The sequence below is a fragment of the Dermacentor variabilis genome, chromosome 1, assembly GCF_050947875.1.
Source record: "Dermacentor variabilis isolate Ectoservices chromosome 1, ASM5094787v1, whole genome shotgun sequence".
Classification (NCBI taxonomy): Eukaryota; Metazoa; Arthropoda; class Arachnida; order Ixodida; family Ixodidae; genus Dermacentor; species Dermacentor variabilis.
Genome location: NC_134568.1, coordinates 31,233,664 through 31,261,212, shown reverse-complemented (window position 1 = coordinate 31,261,212; position 27,549 = coordinate 31,233,664). Strand labels below are relative to the sequence as shown.

The 27,549-nt window shown below is 44.6% G+C and overlaps 1 protein-coding gene across 1 annotated transcript in view; it reads right to left on the bottom strand.

The window, feature by feature from the left end:
* Positions 1-394: 394 nt before the first annotated feature.
* LOC142576220 (uncharacterized protein C05D11.1-like) overlaps positions 395-27,549 on the bottom strand; it is a 128,997-nt gene continuing 101,842 nt past the window's right edge. Inside the window, exons 18-21 of the mRNA XM_075686243.1 lie at positions 18,551-18,743; positions 15,520-15,824; positions 8,740-8,892; positions 395-653 (exon numbers count right to left, since the gene is read on the bottom strand). Coding sequence (XP_075542358.1) covers positions 593-653; positions 8,740-8,892; positions 15,520-15,824; positions 18,551-18,743 — 712 coding nt within the window. The 3' untranslated portion in view covers positions 395-592. The remainder of the gene's footprint in view (positions 654-8,739; positions 8,893-15,519; positions 15,825-18,550; positions 18,744-27,549) is intronic.

Below are 27,549 nucleotides of genomic sequence, written 5' to 3'. Positions count from 1 at the left end.
AAGTTAGTATAGTATTTTCAGTGCAGCTCTGTTTGCAATTCATGTCAAGCAAACGATGAGCAGTGACTCTCAAGAGGCTGCTAGATAAGCAAACAAAAAGCCACAAGAGCAGCTGGTGTGAGGAGTGTGTCATCGTTGATGGCATCAGCGACAACAAATGCATGCAGGTTGCCAGACTATCAAGGCATTTACAAGAAATCTTGACCATCAAATTGACTCGGTTTGGCATCTGATCTACAAAGAACACAGTGAAATGAGTTTCAGCATGAAAAGAAGAAAAAGTTGATGCATGCCCAAGGAACACTGAAATGCTTGGTTTGTTTAGGTACACATTAGGCTTATTTGCAAGGCACAGTGCACATGCAGCTCAGCCATTTGGAGAGAGACAAGAAAATTGTACAAACAATTGTACAGGCTTTATTTAAAAAGTCAGTGCCTACGACAAGTGTGGTGCGTACCAACAAACAAGCATCTTAGACAGCACTTTAGAAATAAGAAAGCTGTGAACAAAGGGCGACTTCCTTAGATCCTCGGCTTTGGGCTTGGGCTGTGCCAGTTTAGTGGTTCGACTTTTTGATGATTGGCCACATTTTCAATACTTTGCAAAAATGCTATCGTCCAGAGATGTGACAACTGTGAGGTTTCTCCGGAATCTGGAAACAAAAAAGATGAATTCTCATGGCACGGTCCTTCTGTACAGCTGTCTCCCTTCTTCAAACCACTACCAATCACAATTCACCCAAAGGTGAAGGGCGTAATATGCAGCCTAACCAGTAAATTAAGAATGGGTGTAATGATTTCAAACCATAGGGTGCCTTGATTGTTGCTTGGTGGGTAACCCCTTTACCTCATCCCCATAAATTTTTTTTTTGCGATGGCTTACATACACATGGTCTGCGATATTGTGATGTCTTTTGCCGATGAGTGGTCAAAGCATCGCTTTGACCACTCACGAATGCGAAAGGCGCCGACAGGCATTAGCATCAGAAAAAGGCATCGCTACAAAATCGCGGCCATGGTGTCATATGTACGAGTGTTTAATGCTCAAAAAAGAAACAAACAACACTGTACCAGTTACAGTATAACCTAGTTGATACGATCCCATTAGGTAAGATTTTCTAGCGCAAATGTTCGCGATTGAGAACACAAAAATGAGTTACGCTTCTCTTTTAATGCTTTATGTGTTCCCGGAAAACATGATGTTTCGGCACCAATGTTCAGCACATAGCCAAACTGCAATTGTGTGATATGTTTACCGGCCGCTAGATCCAATGTAAACAAGAAAACGTACGAGGCGCGAAAGATCGAGAAAAGAAGCCGCCTGCTGCAGCAGCTTCGTCGCAGCAGCTTCGCCGCGGGCGGGCAATACTTGCCCGCCCGTTTCATGTGAAAATGTCGGTGCGCACTCAGTTTTCTGTTCCGGCATCATCAAACCTAATCCTGGGTCGTCACATGCTGCATTCACAGCTATGGCCGCCAACTCAACTGCAATAACCCTCTTTACCTATCTGTTTCACAGCGCGTGGGGCTTAGTGCCATTGGAAGCGTACTGCATGCTTTTAATAGACGATAACGCATACACGCCGCCGTTCTTTGCTGCAGGCGGCACGCAGTGAGCATCATGTTTCGCTCTGTATTCAATGGCTGCTCACTGGCTCGACTTCATTTTGGTTTCCCGTCGCGGTCTTAAAACACTACGCAATAGGAAAACACCAACACGCGTCTCGGGTTGCTCGGGGTCCACAAACTCCACGTGCGTCAGTGTCTCTTGCAACAACGATTTGTGCCGAGTGGGCATTAAGCTTCCTGCCAAAATGTCCTGCTCCAAAAAGCTGTTGACCCAGGCTGAATACGGGGAGTGCAAACGTAAGATTGCTGAACTGGACGCCGGATCGGTAGACGAAGCGTGCACAGGTGATTAAGCGGTCGCTGCCATGGTGGATCACACTCTCCCATCGGAACACGTACGCTCCCCCCAGACACCTCCCCCGATTGGCGCTCTTTGGCCATCCCTGGCCCTTGCGCCAAAAAAACACATACATCACCATCTCCCCCTAGCCATTGTCAACACAGAAGCAAGGTATGTTTCATTGGATTCCAAAATTGCAATCCTGAATTTCACATGAGGCCGAGTCCACGTTCGCGCTTTTTACATGCTGGACTCGCCCGTTGCAACCATGCCCCGCCATGTGGAGCTGATATGGGTGCCTGCGCACTGCGAGAATCCTGGAAACGAAGCCGCCAACCTCTTAGAACGAGGTTCTGTAAACCGGGCACTTGCGGCCTCTGATAAACGATTCACGAAGGAGCGCGCACGCACTTTTAACGAGCTGACGCATGCCTCCAAGGTGGTGCGCCAACTGTACCCTCCAGCGCGCAAATCCGTTAGCAATCAACAAGCAACCCTTTGGTGCCAATTACAAACACACACTCTCCTCCCTCCTCGCACTCTTTCTCACTATCACCCACTTTTCCTCACTTCAGCTTGTACTCTGTGTCCTGAACCTCATGCTTCTGCTCTCCATCTCCTTCTTCATTGCCCGGCGGATCTTCCACCGCGGGGCCTAGAGCAATGGAAGACCTGGGAGGACTGGGAGACCCTGCTGCGCTCCAGGGACCCTGTTGTGCAGACCATGGCTACTGATCGGGCTGACACCAATATGGACCGAAGGGTGGGGTCGTGCGAGGGTCCAGGAGCTTCCATGCTCCAAACTCTTCAGTCTCTACGATGAAGTTTATATGATGACAATGATTAAGCTGCAAAAATGACAATGCGCAACTCGGGGTGCTCAGGCCTCACCAGCTCGGTGCGCACCTACGTCTCGCGTTGCAATGATTTTTGCAATGCTTTGCATTATATAGATGCAAATACAGTTGAGTCTGTCAAATTTTTAGTGACTTTGGATCGTACATTTTCCCGGTTAGTGCGCTTTCCCTTTAAACTGTATGCACGAAGTTCTACTGTATACATGCTGCTCACATAAGGGCCAGATAGAGTCACAAGCAAGGGCAGTGACGGCACTACAGATGCCCCACCAGCAAGTGTGCAGCTTTGTGTAAAGTGCTGATTTACAATAGTAAAGGTAGAATGGAATTAGGCTCAGACTAGATTGTACTAGAATACGGTTGAGTGGGATGAGCAGCCCGAGCAGCGTATGCTTCAAAATACTGTAGATCAAAAATATTGTGGCGGCGCTGCAGTCGAAGTGGATTGGGTCGCATCAAGGTCGCGCCGTTGGAAACTGCTGGCGATTCTGCTCAGAAGGGTCTTTTGTACTACTCAGCACGCTGGTACACGAATTCAGAACGCTCAGACGGTGTTTATGATTGCATATGACGTGTATTTATGTCTTAAGAATAAATTCCTTTCTGTGGTTTTATGCCACGCGTGCATTGTGGTCGCAGTGTCAGCTTTCATTCTGCTGTTATTGTTGTTGCCTTAGAGAACTATTTTGCTTGTTTTACAAGCAGCATGTGTCTCTTGTGTGTATTCTAGCATATATCGTTTTCTATCAAACCTTCTCGCAAAATGCAAAAATAAAAAAGCTTGCTGCTTGTCGCTTTAATAAATAAACATATCTGCCTCATCTAGAGCCTCGTTGCCCTGTTCTCAGGTTTACGTGAAGTATACTGAAAGAAAAAGATTGCTGGCTCTCCTGTAATTGAGTAGATGTAATCATGAAATGGCAACCGACAAAGGGGCTTGATTGGAGATGACACTAGCCACAATCTTAAAATGGGTGTATTGCATGTTTGCAATGGCACACCCCACCGCACCCCGCTATACTGTTCCATATGGACACTGCCCAGCTAGAATAAAACCGGCTGAAGGCCGCATGACAGGTAGCAAAAGATGCCAGGAGGGAGACTGCCTAGCTAGAAGAACGAATTGAATTCTGTGGATTTACGTGCCAAAATCACGATTTGATTTTGAGGCCCTTCGTAGTGGGGGACTCTGGATTACTTTTGACCTCCAGGGGATCTTTAACGTCCCTCCAATGCACGGGACACAGGTGTTTTTGCATTTCGCCTGCATCGAAATACAGCTGGCGCGGCCGAGATTTAATCCTGCCACATCGTGCTTAGCAGTGCAACACCATAACTAGAGTGTACTAGAATAGTCTAGTACACTCTAACCTTAACGGCAGTCATCGCGGGGGGTAGAAGCGCCTCAAGGAGGCACTATGCAGTGTGGCGCCATCACTTGAGATGACGCAAAACCCATGCCACGGAACTTCCTGGCCACTGGCATTCAGCGCTCAGCGCCAAAAGATGACAACTAAGTAAGTAGTGCCCTGTATCTGCCTTTAGAAAGTTGCCCCCTATTGTAAATGACAAATAAAACTTCCGCATACGAGCATACTAGAAGTTACAGATTCAGTGATATTGTGAACAAACATTATGAAGAACTTAGAAGCAATATTTGTTTTAACTTTTTTTTAGCAGTAAATCACCTATGTAATGCCGTCCTGTACAAGGGGTTGGGGGCCAGAGACCGTATTTTAACGCGATAGCGTTGAGGAGCCCATGTCACAGGAAACCTGGTGTCAGCATCGGACGTCGTTTCGGCAAAAAGATTTTCAAACCACCCATACCCAGGCCCTCCATGTGACGCAAGGAAATTACCGAACTAATTGAATCTCTCAAGCTAAAATACGTGGAAAAATCGTAAAGTACGACTTACACACAACCTACAGACGTGATAGCTCTCGGATTATAATTTGACTATACGAGAGAACATATAATTCCGTTACACGAAAACTCAAAGAAACCGCTTTTCCAGCCTTTCTACAATTCACAGACCGACCGCGGCGTCCACCATTTGTGTGGGCCGGCACGTGGGTGGGCGTCTTGGAGGCCACGGAGTGGCCCACGCAAGAGGCCGCGTTTCTACTACAAAGCCCACCTTCGTGCATAGTGTTCGCGGCCAGCGTTTTCCGGTAAACATTATGGTTACATACGACCTAGTTGCCAAGAAGCGTGCAAAGCAGTCAAGGATCTTTGAAATTTATTGCGTTCCACTCTTAAAGGCAAAGCTTAAGCGACTTCCAAATTTAAAAAAAAATGTTTGGCTGGTTGCCTGGACGAACTCATTGGAGCGTCCGGATAACAGCTCTAGCTTTTGGCTTAAGGTGAAGGCCATCGACAAAAGGAGCTAAAAGCATTTCATGCTTAAAAAATCCAGTGCAGCATTCTGTTCATTTTCGCATCTTCCTCGCGTAACAGAATGCATAGTCATTGGTACGGGGTCTTTTACTGGGTCGGGCCTCGGGTGCCGAAAACAGTTTTATTTAACTATTCTATATACTAATCTTTGGCCTGTAAGCCGCGTTCAATTTTTTTGCCAGTCCATGCTTAAAAAAAAAAGCTAAAAAAGCCGGCGCGGTAGCTTGATTAGAGGTAATACTGGCCATGGCACTGCGCTTCTAAATTGCAGCTCACGGGTTCAATCCTGGCCGTGGAATTTGATCGGGCCGAAAAAGAAAAACACTTGTGTACTTATATTTAGGTGTATGTTAAAGAACCCTAGGTGGTGAAAACTCAAACGCTGCGTGTGCCTCATAATCGTATATTGTTGTTTTGCCATGTAAAACCCCAGAAGTTGTTAAAAAAAATAAAAAAGAAGGTAGCTGTGTCCTTCAGCTCCTTGCTAGGGGTTTAAACAAAATGAAATTATTTTCGAGTTGATTTCCCAGAAAAACAGGTTATGCTTATCTTATATTTTATACGTCATGCTCAACTGAGCAGCTTGTGCAAACGGCCACATTAAGGTATCTGGCGCACTATCATAACGACAACAATGAAGCAGTTAAACAAATGGCATGCCTCAACATACACATAGAGATATATGCACATTTGCTTCGTTTGTTTAAGGAGACAATTAAGTGTGCTACAACATACACCCCTCAATTTTAATGGGATGAAGACACGGTAAGACTGTCCATGAAAAAATTTCCTTGTCGGAATCCAGCTAGCAGATTTACAGGCAGCCCTGAAACGGAGCATTTACATTGACCGACAGCAATGGGCATGTTAAGCAGAAGTTATCAAACCCTGTGCATTAATTCGCTCAGGAACTGGTGGGGCTCTGCAACAGCTGCGACTCGCCAGCAGCAGAATCCTTTGAAACAGTCCTCGCTTGCCTTGGAACCGCCCTCGAGAATTCAAAGTGCTGTTATGCATCACATTTGAACAGAAACGACTATTTGATCATATTTAATAGTGAATTCAGGAATCGCAGATGATCTGAATACCAAATAGCATACAATGAGACTTGTATGTTTCTACTTCATTTCACCTGCTGGCACATTGAAGAAGACTGAGGATCAGCCATAGAGCCATAGAGGTTACATTGGTATTTACGTCCCAGTCACCGCAATTCAGTCTGAGTATACATAGGCAATATCCTTTCTCTTAACACTGTTGTTCATATTAGTGTCCAATCACTGTCATGATTCCTTCTCACGGAAAGCCTATCTGCACACTTGGGGTCCGTTCCATCTAGAGTGTACTATAATTGTTGTACACTCTAATTCCATCCGTGATAAGGCTCCAGCTACAGGCAGTCAGTCGAAGCTGCTGTGCGTGCTCCCATGGACACGGAACCACCATGAAGTAAGGTATAGTGGTGATGCGTTTGTTACTGCAAACATGCTTAATCACTTCTTCAATTAGTGCATTTAGAGTATCTGATAACATTTCTGTTATATATATGTTGTGAATATGTCTACATACCATTTGATTTACCGAGAATCTTATTCATCCGCTTCTTTTCTTCGTGCCATGCACTTAATAAACATCGTTTATTTTGCTATCATATCGTTTTCTTCGATTATTGTCTGTGCTCTTTTATACTGCACAAACAAGAAGCAGGCGTGAAACAACACTAGCTTCATGTTGCAGATCGGTGGCTGCTGCGACAAAATTATGTGTTACTTTTAGAAATCTGTGTTGAAGACAGCAGTTCACCAAGCTAAAATTACAATTGGCAACAGCCAACAAGAGCAGTGGGTGCACCCAAACAAATAAAGACATATTAAGAAATGTACTGTACAAGCTCTTTAAAACAAAAACAAGGCACCCGTGCAATGAATGCGTGCTCGCAATGACTTAACAATGACAGCAAAACTGAAAATGTTGAGTTGTATTGGCCTTGGTGCTCACAGCGAAAGTATGTTGAGTATGCCGCGGAGCACGTCTCAGCCCCAATCTAGTTTGCTCGCAGCACCCTCGCACAATTTTTCCACATGCAGCACCTCAGTGGGAGAGCACTGTCTGGCCCACTCCTAACTCATTCTAGTACACTCTAGCTCAGACTGTCTTTACACTGTATGTATTGACAGACAAGCAGTTATACTGCATCCTTCTTCTGGGAGACCCATGAGCAATGGGACAACTTTCAGTGCTCTTTTACAGTGAACACTACCATGGTGGTGTTCACTGTGGTCACAGTGGCCTGCAACATACATAGTACACATAATTGAGAGTTTCAGAAAAGAGGAATCAATGAGCTTTGCCCATGATGAAATCGGTGTATGCACCAGAGGCAAGTTTTACAACTCAGCTTTGAGTCTTGTACTTGCAGCACTACTGTAGGTGAACAGCAAAGCTATGACATGAAAGCAGTAAGCCAACTGCCGCCTTCACACGTGTGATGCAGTCAATATCAATCACGAGTATCAAAATGTCAGGCTGGTTTCTCTGACTGGCTTCAGAATCACTTATATGTGTTGTCCCATTGTAGCAATGAATTATTGATAATTCATGTGAAACCCAAGCATATTACTCTCATGAGTACGAGAATAGACTACCAATTCAAAGAACAGTGATAACTTACATCATCATTTACTAATTACAAATATGATGAGCTGCATAAAGGATTCTAATGAGATTGGTGTTGGGTGAGAGCTGTTGTTTTAATCAGTGCTGGAGCGTCTGTTGACACAAACCTTTTTTTTAACAAGCAGTCAACAGCTACACACGAAAAACAGCTTGTCCAATACAAACCTGAAACACTGTATATGATGGTGCAATTAATGGCCATTGAAACCAACAACTGATGAAACTTGTAAGCTCCATTGGCTCTCTTGTGCAAACTATGTTCATAGACTTGCAGATTTCAATGGTTGCTGGTTTCAACGACCATTGAAAGTACATGCATGACAGCTGTTAAGCTGGTGCCTCATGCTGCCGAACTTTTATACTAGGCTGCTCACATCAACTTTAATTAAATTATAGTGAAATCTCAATATAACAAACACAGATACAACAAAATAGTGGATTTAACTAATTAAATCTAAAATGTGTCTCACCAATATCAGCGTGTCACGACAATGTGCTGATGATGGATAATGGATATAACTAAGGTATATCTGTGTCCCATGCAACCTTGTTATAACAAGGTTCAACTGCAGCAGAAGTAATTTCACAAGCCACTGGATTTGTTGTCATAACAAAGTTACACTTCTGCTGCCTTTCTTGAAATGCTTATCTGCCTAATGACCAATAGCAATGTGAAAGTGAAATTACTAGAAGCTTTTTAAAAAATCCCATTCCACAAAACATGGACACCTGCAATGCTACAATGTAATACTAACTATACTCATTACTACTTTATACATTACACATTACTAGTAATACTCATTATTACAGTGAGCTTTACGAACAAGAAATAGTATGTTCTAAGCTTTCATAGCTATCATAAAATGTATCTCGAAGAAAGAAGAAAATAGTACGCACTCTTTGAAAGCAGCAACAGTATCATCAACCTTGGATGGGTGGCAGCAAATGGCCAGCTTGGACACAGTTGGGTCAAAGAGTGAAGACAGATACTGCTTTCCTACACGCACCATGTCTGGTAGCTTCACCTGTGCCACCTTCTCCAGCAGGGTCCTGCACACCAGAAAACCACTCCAGTTGCTCCAGTCGCCCCGAGACATTGCAGCAATCACGTGTCCATCAAGTTTTACAGAAAATGTCACAGCACACTGTGCCGCATAAAGACTTATTTGTAACCTTAATTTGTTAGCCAACCCCTTATGTAATTCACAATAAACAGGGATCTTTAAGGTAATAAAATGAAGTGAAGTGAAGCGCACAACTCACAAATCTTGCAAATTTAGTGGCAGTGATTACATCAACTGCTGTGTAATTGTGAGATTACCATATTTATTCATCTATAAGGCAGTCACTGTTATAAGCTAAGGGTGCAGTTAGGGGACAGAAGAAAAAGAAAATAAGTAAGCACAGTAAAATAAAGTGACATATTTATTGGGGCAGGGGGGGAGGGGGGGCAGAAAAGCTGAATATTCATAGGCCAGGAAAAATTGGTGATGTGCTTACACACGATGTGTTCTAGCAATTTTACGGAAGTACACAGAAGAGAAATTGGCCTGTAGGAAGAAGGTGCTGATAGGTTTCGTTCTTTAGGAATCGGAGTGAATCGGAGTGAGAGAGTCCAGGGGTTATCTGAGAAAAGCGTTTCGGCGTTTTACATCTATTTGAATAGGCCGCGCCGGAGTTGGGCCCAAGTTAGAACTTCCTCTCAATGGCTTCGCTTTACATAAAATTACCGACGATTACGTTACTTCCTAATGCGAAATTTGAGCGCAGCAAATAAGCTGTTTCACCTTTTGGATAGATTGAGGCAAAGAAATCGAGCAACACATGTATGCGCTATCACAGAACTTTTTTTTTATTTTTCACACGTATTCCTTTAACAAAGACTTCACTAACAGTTCTTGACAGTCATGAAGGAAGCTTTGTGGTCGGAGAAATAGACTGATATATGTTCGACTTGGTACACCAATGCTTGATTCTCAAAGACGAGATCTATACAAGTGCCTCGCGAGGTTGTCACAGCCGTGGGGGAAGCAGAGGCTAAGCGCCGCCGCCGAGAAGACCCTGCCGTTCGCGCCGCCGAAGCGGAGGCTCATCGCCGCCGTCGAGAGCAACCAGCAGTAAGCGAGGCTGAAGCAGAAGCTCATCGCCGCCGCCGAGAAGACCCTGCAGTTCGCGCCGCCGAAGCGGAGGCTCATCGCCGCCGTCGAGAGCAACCAGCAGTAAGCGGAAGCGGAGGGGGGCGGCGTGTACACCCAGCGGCAAACGATGGGGGCAGAAGCGCGCGCAGCAAGCGGACAACGCGATAAAGGGAGGAGGGAAGAGATAGCAGCGACCCTTTCCTCCTCTTTCTGCATGGCGGCGACGGTGTTCTATGCAGTCACGTTATCTTGACTCTCTAGCGGCGTCAGCGGCATCCAGCGGTATCAGTCGGTCGCTGCTAGCGCTGGGGGGATGAAAGGGGGGCGGAGCTGGTTACGAGGCCGACGACAACGCCGACGACAACGCCGACGCCGACGCGAAACCCAGGAACGGACGCCAAAGAGCTGCGCTCTAAAAAACTATTAATCAAATAAGGAAAGAAAAAAAAAATTCACGAGTGGCCAGGAAAGCTCCTCAATCAGGTGGGTATGCACATGCTTACCTCCGACCATGTCGGTCTGTATTTCAGCTATTGTTAGGCCATAACTACAGACGAAGGAAAACAATGGTGAGCGGTTTCACCAAATTTGTATCTCCTTGCAACTTCAACAGAGGTCGACAGCTTTTCGCAAGCAGAATGATCGTAGGTTTGTCTCTCACTTCATCATGTATGTGTCGTCTTGAAGTGCGGCCATATTACTTTTGTAGTAACATTTCTGTGTTATTAACATGCCATTTCCCTTGTCAGCAGGGAGTATAACGATGTAGGGACTCTGCAAAGGCTCTTCCTGGCATTATACAGGAGACTACTGTTAATTAGATTTTTAGGTTAATTTTGATACTGATCGAAAGTCTCGGCTGGCGCCTATTTGCGGCGAGGACTTACGGAGTCGCCATCTGTCGGAAGCGCCTTGCTTGCGTAGTATGAGGGGATAACGCGGTGCGTTCTTTATTGGTTTCACTGTTGGTGCTCAATAAAAACACCACATGGCAGCTCTCCTTCTGCAAGTACTCTCGAAACGGTGGAAGTTTTTTTTCTGACAAAATAATAATCTTGGGCAAACAGAAAGCACAGAATGGTTTACAGACACTATCTCTTAACCGAATAAGTACAGTACTGCACGTACTGCACGCAGTCGCTGCGATGGAGTCCCCCAAACTGGTTTCTTGCGTGAAATGTAGGCAAACGCTATGAGCAAACCATGTGAAATATGTTCTTATAGTGGGCTGTCTGCATAACCATATGGAGCATAACAGAATGTAGCCTCAATGCAGCGAGTGCCCGGGTTCCCAGCGACCGATTGTGCGTATGCATGTTGGCGTACAATATTTGGCTTTCATGGCAAGCGTAATTTTGCACTGTGCCATGAGCTTTAGGCTGCAGCATATGAGCATTTGACAGTACACTGGCAGCCATTGTTGCATGGATGCTATCAGAGCTGTTCAAAAATAATTTCTTTATACCTAGGGATTTCGACGCCGATGGCTACTTGTGATATGCCGTTGCAACAATTCGATCTTTTTATTTTTCTTTTCTTCTAAATTATTGGACATTTCAATATTATTATTTCTCAAATTGCATCGCACTGTATGTTTATAGGCCTTCTCAGGGAGCAATTTCCTGCTGCTTCTTTTTCTTAATCCAGTACATTGATTGTTTGGTGCTAACACAAACATGAGCATATGCCATGCCTTCTTTTAACGTGCTTCTTACCGTTCCCTTTCCATTACAGTGAATTTTCCAGTATCTAGCATCAACAAGTGCACGGATCAAAGCTTCATGACATTAGCTAGACAGCGCGCGTGGGCGAGCGTCTCAGTGCGCGCTGTCTGCTACTCACTGAACATCGCAGCCTCGACGCTGTAGCAGAAACCTTCCTCTCAGAAGTGCTTGCTGCACACCCAAGTTGCAGCCGATGGCTGCTTGCCGGTTCTAAGTTTCACAATCCAAGTTTCATGCAGCTTCTTGTCCCGCGGGTACGTATGAAGGCTGACAGCGGGCTCCATTGCGAACGTCCGGCACTGCGGCACCGAGTAGTAGCCTACCATGTTGGACGCCTTCAAAAGCAGCCACTACGCATTATAGTGCTTTCAAGTGTTGTCAAGCATACACCCGAACTGGGAAAACCTGCTCATATATAATCAGAATCGCAGTGCAGGTGGGACTTAAAACTTTTCCAGCTTTCTTCGGCGCTTCCGAAGCAGCCGATGTGGCCGGTGTGTCCATGTGATCCCTCATAGCACGTCACGCTGACGGCGGCGCCAGCTTTTCCAGTGGTGGAGCTTGCCCCCAATACATTTATACAGGCCACGCTTTCGTTACTTTGATACGAAAATTGGCCTTCACTAAATAATTCTGACTTCACCGGTCAGCATGCATGCATCGCAGGACAAACTAGTTAGTCTTGGCGTGGGCTACCACCCCGTTTGCAATTGCTGCAGAGTCGTTTAATAAATCCCTAAAATGCGCAATGAACCATACAAAGGATATTCTGTGGCTCATAAACAGTGATATGTTGTGCCGCTATATTGATTCAATGCTAAAGGCATTACCATCGACACTCATCGTGAGATGGGTTCTGCCGATTTTTTTAAGTACTTCAGGCCATACGTTTTCTCGGTTAGTAGGTTTTTTCTCACTTTTTACACCGAAACGTATGAACAAGGTTCTACTGTATAACATGTGACCTTCATTAATCATTATGCTGAGTAGCATCACGCTGCGAACACTTTATGAACGTGTCCGTGTGCACCATTGTGATTTCAGTGTTGGCTGCAAGACACAGCAGAGATCTGTCAACTGCCAAGGAACTTACTGGCAGGCTTTGGATGACTAAACTTTTGTAGCGAAAGTCATGCCAGGGACATGACTTTATTCTATGGTTCCGATTAGAAGGCCAAACACCCCTTGCAGAGGGAGAGCTTAGATTCTTGAAGACGAAAGAAGGTGCAATGGTGTGGACTGCCACCAAGAGCATGCTCATTTTTTCGCCAGAATTTGCAAACCTGATAAAGGGAAAATCAGACATCCAACTCATAGTGCAAACCTCTGCACTATGAGTTCACACCATACAGCAAGAGTGTCAACACACAGTACTGCTGATATGTTATGAGCACGATGATGAGAGATGAAGACGTTCCACCACAACACAGGGTTCGTACAAAACATTTGCTTCAAATTCAAGGAGAATTAAAAGATTTAAAGGATGCCGAAGGCCAAAATTGAAGAGGGGGGGGGGAAACAAACACGATTCATACATATACACAGAAAATAGTGATATCTCCTTCTCAGTTGCCATTTCTTGCAGCTATGCCGCTCCTGAGTTGGACACACACTTCAAGCACTTTAGGTGGCTTTTGTAAGTTGATTTTTTCGTTACAATGATGTCAATCGCCTTTTGGAACAATGGTTAGTAGTGTCTAGAGATAATGCAGCCGATGATACTTGCAAAATGGCTGTAACTTACTTTCCTTCAGGCCTTTCTAGAGCCTAGGGCTCGAACATGCATGGCTGTAGTGTGAACTAGCAAAACAACAAAATGGTGGCACAGCTTAGTCGCTTGATGTGGCCTTGTCTAGCTCCACTATGGAAACAGTAATGTAAACAAGCTTGTTGTCAGTGGCTATGGGCATGCCACATTGCAGCTGTTTAGTCACACTCTGAAAAAAAAAAAGAAAGAAAAACCCAGCATTGCTTTGCAATAAACGGTGTCCATGGCATACCTTACGCAGAGTTTGCTACTTTGATTGTTCAAAAGTCGTCGCCAACCTCAGTTTTCAAAGAATTCAAGCAGCACACTTATTTTTAAGGAATTTTACAGGCCCTTAAATCTTTTGCCAAATTCAAAGGTGTTCGAGGATTTTAAGGAGGTGTACGAACCTTGACAACCGCGTACCCACTCACAGTTCCTAAGGATCTGGCCGACTTTTCTGCAACAACAACCATACAACAATTCTCGTCCACCCACTTGTGAGGTTGAACCTCCTGCAACCTTTCTCTTCGTAAAGATACAGCACAAGTTGAAGGGCTGTTGATTTGATGTTCTTGATGAAGTTCACTGGATACTGCAGAAGATGCTCAACAGGTTTCAAACAAAGGGATAGTAGGGAGTGTTCTGAAAGTGGGAAAGGTGCTGTGAGAAGTATACCGCCTCATAAGACGAAAAATTTGGAGGATGCTTGAGCTTTGCCTTTAAGAGTGGAACGCGATAGCATTCAAAGATCCCTGACTGCTTCTCACACTTCCTGGTAACTTCAGCTTATGCAGTGTTTACCAAGTTGACATTTCCAAATTCCCTGAGTTTTCCAGGTTTTCCCCGAGTGCCTTTGCAAAATTCCCTGAGTGAAACAGGACTTTGTGTTATGTCAAGACTGGCTGACACAATGTCGGCCAAATTGGAACCGTAATGTTTACCGGGAAACGCTGGTGGCAAATGCTATGCACAAAGCCAAGTGAGCGATCTTTCTGGTAGAAACACGGCCTCTTGTGTGGGCTGCGGAGGTGAGCGCCATCTGGATGGTGTTGTTGCAAGGAACCGAGCGCTTTACGAATGGTAGAAACACTAGAAAAGGGGTTTATGTTTTAGTGTCCGCGTAACAGAATTAGGTATCCTGGTATACATATTCAAATTACAATCCGAGGCTATCACGTTTGTAGGTTGTGTTTAGGTTGTACTTTATGATTTTTGTGATGCATCTTACTTTGAGGTATTCAATTAGTTCAGTAATGCCTCTGCGCCACGCGGAGGGCCTGCGTGGTTGTGCTTTGGAATTATTTTTGCCAAACGACGTTCAATGCTGACATAGGATTTTTTGTGACATGGGGATCTCAACACTATCGCATTAATATACACTGAAGGAGACAAATGCCAAAGTTTAATATCAAAGCTACTTTATTTACAGAAGCCTAGCCTGAGAACTTTCTGATCCCACCTAACAGTTTTCTTCGCCAGGAATGCTCAGCTGTGCCGTACTCTGTGTAGAGTGTAGGAATAGCCCACCACGACAAGAAGCCTAAATTGTATGTTCTCCAGGATTGAGCTGCCAGCCGAGTTGGACTCGTGTGCTCGCCATGAACCACGCATCTGTACTCCCTTCATCCTTTTATGCTGGCTAATCTGGGTGCCTTCTTAACCTGCCAGAGAAGGGTGCTAATGAAGCATCACTACTTAAAAAAAAGTGTTATGGAAACTTTCCCAACTCATACAGTGCACCACGAGCGTGAAGGCATGGGAGGGAAAAGAGAAATCATAAACAACCACCTACCGATGCACAAACTTAGAAATTTGTGATTAAGAACTGGCATGAAATTTAGATCTTATGACTGTGTTTGCATGGCAAATAGTATGGCTGCACAAGTATAGTTTTTGTAGCTATCCGCAGCTTACTAAAAAAGTTTCTGTCAATATTATTCATAATTACAATATACTTTTACAGCTAACATGAATAATAGTGGGCAAAAGGCCAAGGAGGCTGACAGTGACAGAATGGGAAAAAACAAAGAGTGCCCCAGGGCCACCCCTTGTCATTTTTACTTGCCTTGTGTAGCTCATGTCGATGCCACGGAGGTAGGACAGCATGGACTGGAGGGCAACCTCGTTGACATACTTCTCTTTCTCAATTATCTCAAACATCAGGCTACTGCGGCTCGCTTCCAGCAGCTCTTCATCCCACTCCTCCTCGCCTGCAGCGTGCCGCTGTACTATCTGCATTGCCTCACGGTATGCGGCTGCCACCAGTGTCGACTTTGTCAGCACAAAGTACAGCAGGCCATCACAGGGTCTTAACTGCAGGTCATAGTTATATGACAGGCCCTGGCCTCGGATTTGTCGCCACATGGGACCCTGCAAAGAATATGAACAGGTGCAAATTACATTCTGGAGGCTAGCTAATAGAAAATTGTGCCCTCACTACAACTCATATTGAAATTTATTGCGTGAACAGAAGCACTTCTAGCTGTTAGTGTTGCTGCTGTCTAGGCTTGTACCTGTATCACTGGCACTCTTTGAGACTGGTGTGAACCTTCTCTAGTGTATATTTTAAGCACTTAAAGGGGCCCTGAACCACCCCTCAGGCTTGGTGAAATAACATTGTCCACAGGTAGCACACGCTGCTGTGAACATCTCAGCCAAGTCTTGCTGCCATAAGCAGTGCGTGGAGCTTGCAAGCGGAGCGCAAAGTCATCTCTCAAACGCTCTCTTTTTAAACAGAAGGCTGCTCCTCAGTCTCTTCTGGACGCTTTAGTTCATAATAAAGAGGATTCCCATATGTGGCTGCTATTGGTAGCTGCGGTCTGCTACGTAGTGTAGATACCGTGGCTGCCGCGGGGTGCCGCCACGAGTCCACTGGCTAAGCGCACTGTGGTTCGCTGGGGACAACCGCGTTTAGCTTACGTTTAGTGCGTCGTAGGCACCAAAATTGTAAGTCGTGGTGTTTATGTTAACATCCAAAATGAAATTTGAACTGCACGTCACGGTGAAATTGATAAGGTGGAGTGTTGCAGGCATGCCCTGCTCTGCCGTAGCCTTAATGGTGCAAGGCATTGGAGAAGGAACGGGAGCACAGCAGAGGGCGTGCTTGACTGCCAATGACTCTGCTTCTGCTGACCGCATTGAAGTACTTTTTGCAGCCAAGTATCTCTGAGATAGCCTATTTTCATTTCAAATACCTTTCTCCACTTCGATAAAAAAGTGGTTCAGGGCCCCTATAATAGTGTTACTTTTGTGAAACAGAATTTGCTATTAGCGCCACACAAAAATAAGTGGATTAGCTGGTTGGTCCAGAAGGTGATTTAAAAGGCCATTCAGCATTTCAAATTGTTAAGGTCAAGCTTCATCAATGTATCCAACACCAAGATGATTTATCTGGTGTTGTCCGTTTGTGTTTCGGGGGGTGGGGTGGCGTAGAGCTATGGGCACAGCCCATTCGTGTTCGGAGGGGTGGAAGGACGATGGGAGAGAGCCAGGTGACGGCTGTTGGAGCAGCAGCCCATCGTGCAGCAGCTCGAATTTCTCTTTTTTTTTTGTTCTTTTCAAGGATTTCGCATTTATTTATTTACTTATTTGTTTACTGTACCTTCAAGGCCCGAAGGTGTTACTGAAGGGAGTGGAACAAAATGCAGAGCATGAGCAGATAACAGGGTATAATAATAAATAAATTAGAAAGTGCAGATTAACAAAAGTATTCTTCAATAGTAGTTCTAAAAGTAGATGTATTGGTTATGTTAACAATTGAGGCCGGCAGATGATTCCATTCATTGGTAGTTTTAGGAATAAATGAATAAAAAGATAGGTTCGTGCGACAGTGTAGAACGCTCAATTCATGGCATTTCACTACCTTTCGGCTCGGACACCGAGCAGCCAGACTTCATTGTGGTAACCAATAATGTTGCATCGTGTCATTGTAGTAAGCGGGTTATTTCACCATAGAAAACATGCAAAAGTCGACGGCGCAGTAGCTTCTCATTAGACAGTTTTAGTTTAGCGTCCGCAACTATAGCGTACGCTAAGCAGCGCACGTTTTCTACAATTTTAGTTGGCCGGCGATATCTTTGGATCTCACAGGCCATATGCCGTCGTTGCGGCTATTTCGCGCCTTTAGCGACAGGTGGCGCTGACATCTCGAACGTTTCTTTCGTTAGGCTTCGACTCGTTCGAAACGAGAAGCGATCTCGAAAACACCACGAGGTTATCCATAATACTCTGTCGTCGAAGCGGCCTGAGACTAAGCGAAAGCCGTTTACACAGTCATTTGCTACGAACGAAGTGCATTTTACAAAAGCAACGCCAAATTCAATTCGAAGTGGGCAGCCGGGACCGCCGCCATGTTTCTCGCAAGCTCCGCAAACCCCGCAAAAACGCTAACGCTAACTCATTTGCGTTGCGTACGCCCGCTATACCCGCTATTTCGTTTAGCGTTCAGCGCATGCGCAGTGACAACCCGCTATTCTTTAGCGTACGCAATGGAATAGCGTACGTTATACTAAAACTGTCTATTGTTAAAACCAGTATCGTTATAAGTGGGTTCAAGTGTACTGTGTCAGAACAAAAAGCGCATAGTAAATGAAAGTGCAAAAAGCCTGCAAAAGCAATGTAAGTGTTGGTGTTGATTTATCTACAGTGTTGTAGGCAAACTACAGCACTCTAGTCAGCATCAGCAGTCTAGAATTGGAGCTCAAACATGTTTTACAATGATTAAGTTGAGCTTTTTCAAATTAATTAACTTTTCACAAGCTGGGGATGCAGAAGGGTTGACAGAGAAGTCTTTAGATGCAACAAACCTTACATGCAAGTGCTGCCTCATGAAATGCAATACAGCACTTGCACGAGAAAATGCATACTGTGCAAAGTGACCATGGCAGGCTTATCTTGGGAACAAAGGAAACAATGCAAGTGCTAGCAGAGAGAGGCTCTGTTACTTCTGTGTACAAAATGCACAAAACGCCAGCTGGCAAACAATCACTGTCTCCTTGTAGACAATATGTAATAGGAAAATCAAGGTGTTTGACTCAACATCTTAGGGGTATAATAAGTGCATTTGACAAACAGTGCTGTGCAATGCTCACACCCACCTCCAGCTGTACGAGATACTGGATTAGCACCAGCAATGGAGGCAGGTCAGGGCTTGTATAAGAGCTGAGGCTAGGCGAGCACTGGGTCAGGAAGGCCGACTCTACTGAGCCGACAGACGTGATCACATCTCGTGGAAGACCCTGCTCAGTGCCACGAAACAGCAGCGCATGGCACGGTACCTGCGGAGAGCTTCTTCCCACATCGAGCCCAACATGGCATGGTTACATTTTGAACTTGAATATGTGTAAAAATTTCAGAAATTAGTCAGCATAAACTTGCACGCGCAGTAAATTGTATTATTGCCAGCAACATAAGCAAAAATGGCTGTCAAATGTGTCTTAAACACATCACGTAACTGTGAATGTGAGTGGTTTAAGGGACACTGAAGTACTTTTGATGGCTGCCCACAAGTGCTTTCATTCAATATGAGGCATGTTTATAAAATTAAGGGCAAACTTTAAGCTTGCTACATAAACACTGTAGTTTATACATGAATTATCAGGCTTCACATTGCTGGCTGATCACAGTGGCACCTCCCTCAGCATTTTCTTTCGCCTCTGCCCATCTTGACCAGTAGTATGGTTGTGTGATGATATTCATGCGGATGATCTAACTGGCGTCCCAGGTGAAGTCATTTGTAATACTTTTACCACAGCAGTGCTCAGCAGTACTGTAAAACACAAGATGTTCGGCTGTAAAAATAAATTTGAGAAATGCCATTGAGTTCAAGGCAATACGGCACGATTCCAGCTGCAAATGATAACTGCGTGCTTTAAGTGCTGTGTTTATGTGTGAACTAGAGGAGACACAGATCTGGAAAGCGAGTGTAGTAAAGCAGCTATTCAGAAAAGTTAGGTCCAGCCACAGGCTATGAAGGCAACATGGAGAAGAGGAGTGGTGAGATAGAATGTGACAAAGATTAAGGACAGAATAGTGCAGTGGTAATGGCTGCAGATGACACAGAGAAGTGATTAGGTATCTCACATTAATTTATGCTCAATCTTATAGGAAACAACTAGGTGCGGCGCTGTTTCCTTCAGGCGAAGACATACAACTGATCTCCACATGCACCTGTAGTGCTGTGGTTTGCCATTGCTGTACTCTAGCTTTGCCTCAAGGATGCTCATGAAGTGGCACATATCTTTACATGGCAGTTGTATGCAAACAGTGCACTGTAGGGAGAGCACAGTCTAGGAGATACAGCCCTGCACACAGCCTTTGTGCTGAGGCCACCGTCTCTACAGTAACAAGAAAGAATGTGTAAGAGCAAAGTGGACATGACAGCAAACGTGGGAATGCACTTTTTCAAGCTGACTGGACACAAACAATACTCGTTTTGCGAGACAACTTTCTGCCAAGGTAGGTGGGACGCAGCCATAGTTGCACAGGATATGAGTTGAGGGGGAAGGCTGTTAGTGCCTAACAACAGAGTAACTTGTAATGACGTACAGTGATGTCTCACACAAAAGAAAATTTAAGAGTAAAATTTGTAGAGCAAACGCGGTTCGTCCAAGGAACCAGACGCATTGCACGCAGGCACACCAGCCTGTTTCATGGGGCTCCACATTCCTGGGTGACCATTTTTTCTCACTTAGTCTTGCTCTTGTGTAGTTATTGTTTTGCCTTCAGATATGTGCTGAAGGAAGAGGCAGGTGACCATGGATCAGTTATTCCATCCTGAATCTTACAGAAGGCTGAAGGTTCTCTACAGAAGTATTTTCTGCCTCATCTACCTGAGGTACACTAACTCAGGTTGAATTATTTAGTTAAATAAGGTTTAATGGCACAAAAACGACTTAAAGGGGGCCTGAAACACCCCTTGGGCTTAGTGAAAAAACACAGTCCGTGGCTAGCATACACTGCTGTGGACATGTCAGCCAAATTCTGCTGTCGTGCTCCGGCGCTTCGATCTCACAAGTGCAGCGCAAAGTCACCTTTTTCTCAAATGCCCTTTTTTCAGCAGATTCTGCTCCTCACTCTTTTTCTGGACGCTTTATTTCATAATAAAGCAGATTCCCATAAGTGGCTGCTATTGGCCAATAGCTAACATCAATCAAGAAGGGTGTTTGGATCAGTGCACTTCTTCCTACTGTTACTGAGTATATTTATGGACGCAGGTTAATAAACAGGCTGGAGTAAGCCAAAATGTGCTTTTGAACTTTGATAGTACTAATTACATATGCAGATGCCCGCATAGGAAATAATGTCTTTCGAGTCAGCGAAGATGCTGCCCATCGATTTGGTCATCCTGCTTATCCGTGTTGTAGCCGTCGGGTCTCGCTAATTTCAACTAGTTTTGAACACTCAATTAGCTTCGAACCATACAAAACTTAAAGGTCAGACCACATGCATGCTTGCCAGCGCGCGCTAGCTCTTGGCCACTCCTGGTTTGATCCCTTGGCAGGCTTCGCTTAGTAATTGGCTGTTGATAGTGCTCCAAAATGCGCAAGCTGGACGTGGCTACTACCCGTCGGTAAAGCTGGTGCAGGACAAAGCTGATTTGCACACAAAGCAAATGCTGCAGCTGTATGTAGCTGCGGTCTACTACGGAGCACAGATACCGTGGCCGCTGTGGGTGCCGCGACGAGTCCACTGGCTGAGCGCACTGCGGCTCGCTGAGGACAACAGAATTTGGCACATTTGGCATGTCGTAGATGCCGAAATCGGAAATAGTGAATTCTACGTTAACATCTAAAGTCAAATTCGAACTGCGCGCCATGGTGATGTTCAGTAGGCGGAGCGTTGTGGGCACACTCTGCAATGCCTTAGCCTTCGTAGTGCAAATCATTGACGAAGGAGTACAAGCACCACAAATGGTACGTGTGATTGCCAATAACTCCACTTTTGCTAAACGCATTGAAGAACTTTTTGCGGCAAAGTACTTCTGAAATAGTCTAATTTAACTTAAAATGCATTTCTCCGCTTCAATAAAAAGTGTTTCAGGGCCCCTTTAACCCAGACAAAACAAGGAAGTGTTCCTAGAAGTGCAGGCGAGTGTGAACATTATGTTGAATTCCAATGGCGGAGTCGGAGCAAGTTTTTCTGCTCGTTTCGGAGCAAGTTTGTTCCAATGGCAGAGTGAGGGCGGGAGTAAGGTGGTTCCAATGAGAGAGTCGGAGGGGATTCAGAGTGGGAGTCAGTCCGTGGAGCAGAAAAAGATGCTCCGCCAAAATCGGCGGAGTGGACCGGAACTCTGCGTGACGTATTTCCTTTACCACGTTTGTCTGCTAGGAGGCGCCACTGGTCACGACTCGCGAGGAAGCAAAAGCTGCTGCACGCTTGGCGAGATATCTATTCCGCGCTTTTAAAAAAGCAACAGGTGAATGGCGCTGAAGAGACAAGTGAGCGGTGCAGCGGTGCTGGGAGCAAACAGCGGAATGAAATGACAACACGCAAGGTATCCTGGGTAACTCGGTGATAGAACTTCCGCTTCCGCTTTGCTCCGGCGGCGCAGGTTGTGTTCCACTCGCGGATCTGGAGGCATTGCTCTGCACCAGAGTCGAGTGCTCGCTCGCGGAGTCCGTCGGCTGCTCCGACTCCGTCATTGGAATTCAACATTATAGTAAATACTAGTACCCGCTTCCTCCATCCTACACTACCTCTTTCTGGATCTCGAACATCCTCTTCCTCGGTAAATACACAGTCAATTTTTTCCTAGTGCATTGCAATATTATTATTATCTACTTTTTCTCAATAATAATCGAGGTCTGGAAACAAATAATTAGGCTGCCCATAGGAAACAATGGGAAAACATGTATCGCATAACGAGTGTGTCACAAAACATACCCACCAACAGCACTAATTAAGTTCATTCTACGAGGCACCACTGTCTTGCTCTCTTGATACAGTGCACCATGACAAAGCTTTTATGAGAAAGCATTGCCTAAAGAATGTACTCTGTCTAAACCACTTCCTTAGGTACAACTAAAACTGTAACACCAAGTAAAGTCAGTAAACAGAGAGAAGTGTACAGGCAGCTCATCATAAAGTAGCACATCTTGAATAAAGAAAGAGTGTGTATCTGGCTGGGAGATGACGACGTAGCAAATTCTGTAGACTACAGCTTACACACTTCCATATAGAGAAAAGCATGGGCTGCCAAGAAACCTGCAGATGTCTACTAATATATGGTGTTCATCTACAAGTAAAATTTGATGAGACAATCTCAGTATTATGACCAAGTCAGTGTACTCTGCAAATATCAGAGAACGTACAGGGTCTGTACCACTTGTGTAACGCATGCAAACAGTGTGCTCTGGAGTGTAATGACACTGCAATGCCAGTCAAGTTTAGGATAAGTTTGTTGAATCTCTTCTGTGCCAAAGATGAGTCTCACTCATCCAGGTATACCCCCTCCCCCTTCCCAATATATGCAACTGATGAATCTCATTTGTCTAGGGATTTCCTTTTGTCCACTGACTGCCACAGATAAATTGCAGTTGTTTTGTCATTTTAGAGGGAATTCTGTTCTACTAGTTGGCATCAGCTTCCCAGAAAACAGATTTTCTTTGGGAGGAGTTGCCAGAAACACACTGGAGGTCTGGCTCCTCTGCATTTCAAAAATGGCAACACTGAGATAGCTGCAGTGACAATGGCCACCTTTTTCAGTGCTGGCACTGTGGTGCTGTTGGGTGTTTCTTCATCTAAAGTAAACAATTTGACTTGGACAGCTCTAGTGAGTCATGCTCAGAGCTTCAACTTAGTACTGACTACAGCAGAACTTTGTTCATATGTCTTGGAAAAAAAAAAACGTGAAAGAAAACTTAGTAACCGAGAAAATGTACGATCCGAAGTAACTAAAAAATTTCACAGACTCAACTATAGTTGACATTTATGTAATGTGAAGCGTTGCGTGAATCGTTGTGCACGAGGCACAAGAAGTGGATGCACGTCGAGCTGGTGGGGCTTTGGAGGCCAAAGACATGTTTTCTTCTTTTGTTATTGCATAGTGTTTTAAGACGGCGATGGGAAACCGAAATGAAATAAAGTGGGTGGGTGACGCCGGACACTGCTAAAACGAAGCATGGCACTCACATCACGCCACCTGCAGTAGGGAATGGTGGCGCGTTCGGATTATCGCCTACTAAATAAAAGCTGCGTTTAAAAAAACTGTGTTTGAATGTGTTAGTGCAAGCAAAAAGTGGTTTCAGGTTAAGTTCATGAAAACTGCATGTTGATTCTTTAGCAATGGACGAGTATTTACAGTTTGATGGTTGACAAGAAGAGCTAATGATACTGTACATTAATTTCAGTTAATCGATTTCGTGGTAAACAGAGAGTGGAGCTAATTTCACTGAAGGAAGAGCAGAGGACAGGGAGAAGTATCTGTCAAATCTGCGGTATATAAAGCACACAGCCTTCTTTTGTACTGCATCAATTTCTTTTATATGACAGAGATGGTAAGGGTAACAGAATAGTGAGACATGTTCTAATATGGGCCGGATTAACATTTTGTATAATAGAAGCTTAATCTCTTTTGGGGCAGATGGAATTGTATGTTTCACATATCTTTTTAGTGCATCGCTAGCTATTGTCTGAACATGGTTGGTTAGTTGCGGTTTAATGGCACAAAGGCAACTAAGGCCATGCTGCACCAGAAGTCTGAACATGGTGTGACCAAGATAGAGTACTTGAGAAGATGACAGGTAGATATTTATACTAGTTGGATACCCTGTTTAAAGGTGGGTTATTGTGCGAATATTAAAAAATTAAGGCATAGTCTTGTTTGTAAATGACATTACAATGGTTTTTGAAAAGTGCATATATAACAATAGACGCATTTTGCATATATAGCTATTCAGTGCATACCCTATTACAAAAACCAGTGTCTTCCGGTGCCTTCCAGTGTGAAACCAGAGTGTTTTTTTGATGCTGTATCGTACTGGGGACACTGGCGCTAGCTGGGAATCACTGGGACATCGGTGAGAATGCAGGATAATAGCTGGGTCACGCTGGGCGAGATGCTGGTCTCACTGATATGACGCTGGGGCACACTGGTTTGCACTGTACACATGCTGGTTCTCGCTGCAGTTCACCTGCTCGTACTGGAAACTGTGCTGGTTGCGCTTGTGCCATGCTGGTTCCAGAATATAGTGCCTGTATATTCTTGAACAAAATTACGCCCCATTCTTTTGCGGCTTGTACGCAAAGGATGAATACGAGTTGTCGTCGTTGTCGCAGTGTTGTGGAGTCGTCACAAAACCAATAAGTCATTCAGACTTGTTCAAACAGACCCCCAGGAAGCCTACCGCTGATTGATATAATCATACCGATAACAAAGCTGAGGCAATTCATGCTCTTCCACTTTCTTTAGTGCACTAGAACGTAATGGATAAAAGGTGTCGAGGCTCAAACACACATTTTCTAGCATTCACCCGGTAGCCGCGCCAAGATCGCTCCCTTCCACCTAAGCTTAAGCCTAACATACCCGCCGAGTCCGTCTACATGTTACCGGCCCATCTGGGTTCAGGAATCAACAACTCTAACAAGCAAAAGTCCCTCTATATTTCAGCTTTCGCATCGGTGTTCTTATACAAATATTTTTTTCATGTCTACAGTGTCAGCACAAGAAGCGATGACACACGTTATAAACACATGTGCTGTTGCTGAAGGCTGCCAGCATTAACCTACGCTTCTCTGGCAAAGATATGTGACTAGACAGACGTGTCAATTGAAATATATTGTTGAACTAAGAAAATTTTGCATATCCCTTGCGCGAAGAACAAGAAACAGCTATTAAAATCGGCAGTAAAGGCCCATTCAGCATCCCAGATCAGCGGTTCATTTAGGACATTTTTCGAAGTTAAAATACCAATCGCAAAAGAAAATCAGTGTTACGGCACTTCTGTGCATACTATTGAATAAGAACAAGAACTTTTTCTTTTTGATACAGGCGTAAGTTTTAGTTACGGGGTGATAGAGCATCTATTATGTATGCACGAGACATGTCTGTGCAAAACTAAAGCTGCACCTGGGTCTTGATATGCCAAATTATTCAAAACATGCCATGTGCTGGCATGGTGTAGTGGTAAAGTACTAGACTTGGGATCCGTAGGTCAGACGACTGAATCCTGGTGGTACCATTTTTAATTTTTACTCTCTTTTCTCATTTTTTATTGCACTAAAACACTCTCGTTTGCTTCCTCTATTAAAAAAAAATATATACGGTGGCCAGGCACCACGCATTTCACAATCTAGAGCTGCTTTTCACACAGGCACACAGTGCCCCAGCGTCCAGCACACGAAACTGGGCCCATAATCCGGCATGGCACTGGAGACTGGATACTGGGTTTTGCAATAGGGTATATGTTCTTTGCACATATACCAATACAGTTAAACCTCGATATAATGAAGTAGGCAAAATCGCCAATTTTCTTTGTTATATTGAAATTTTGCTGTATTGAAATTTGAACTTATGTGCACATAAGTACAGTTGCTGATCGATTTTTCATACATGAAAAGGGGCCGCATAATCTTCTGAATTATTGGGCAATCGAAAAAAGGAAATTTGAATGAGAAAACAACCTGTGTTGATGAATTTGGGAGTCGACGACGAATGATATGGTTTCATGCCACATCAATGATACTTTCAGATCAGCGGTATGAATTAAGTGAAGCCAGCCACACTTTCGCGCCCACTCCGCCCACATGGCTATCATGAAAAGCGCCGGCAGCGGGTAGCGAATGCTTCGTCTGCCTCTTGCTCCAACGAGCCACCTAAACTCGAGATTACGCAACCTCCAATACTAAACGGACAAGAAGAAAGCTTACATGATGCCACGCCGTCTCGGCACTCCCACTCTTTGCACACGCGGCAGATTACCTCTAAAGCAGGGTGCACGGCTGCGTGTATACTCAGCCGCGCTTACAGCCATGCACAGCCACAGCCTAGACGTGCGCCAGAAGTCGCGACGTGCACGAACTTAGCTCTCCTCCTCCCACCCTATTTATTTGCCCCTTGCGCACACTTGATAGTGTTACCGTGAGCTTGCTCCCCTCCCCCTCTTTCCCTTTGCTCGCATGAGAAGGCGGCACTCGTGAAGCCACCATCCTTTCTTGTCTCACCCTTGCACACTTTCACTCGCACCTAAAGCACAAAGTGCACAGGACGTGATAGGATCTTATCGCACTTGGTCTTTATACAGAACATGATGCTGAATCCTGCTTGGGGTGTTACTCTTGTAGCGCTACGCACAATTTGAGAGGCGTGTTTGCAAGCAGCCGCTTGTAGTTTAATCATTTGGCCATTTGCGTCCGTGTAAGTTTCCATTTCTTGTCTCGACATTCCTTGTATTGCTTTGCAGCAGAAGCAAAATTCCGTTATATTGAAATTGCACACAAACACACTTTGTTATACTGAGGTTCTAAATACATGGTGTTCTATGCACAAGAGGCAATGAAAAGCTAAATACTTCGTTGTATTGAGAATTTTGTTACACTGAAGTTCGTTATGTCGAGGTTCAACTGTATATGCAAAGAAACTGCAAAACTTGTGACAGCACACTGGTATGATTGTGTGGCTGTTAGGAAACAAAATTCAGAAAGGAAAGCATGACCCTTCGTTTTGTTGCTCCCTACATGAACACTGCAGCTCAGTCATAGCTGTCGGGGTCACCTAAATTCCTTCCTTGTACAGGTAATTTCGCTGTAGTACTACTCTTGACTACAGAGGTGTCACAATAGATATGAAAAATACAAATTCGGCTGGGACATACGGAGTCCTTTGTTACACGGGTAATTTCGTTGTAAAGGTATTCATTGTAGAGGTGTTTGACTGTCATAAAAAGTCAAAATCTTGCTCAGTATCTCGATACAGTTTTGCTTCCAGCCAATCAGTGAATGCACTTGTGAATTGACAATGTTGCAAGTGAAAAAAAAAAAAAACAAAGATAGACTGAGCCCTGAATAAGCATGCACTACTCATGAGGAAATTTTCACTGCCTACATGGTTGACAAACTTTCACCCTTTTGGTATGACCTAAAGGGCTGCACATACACC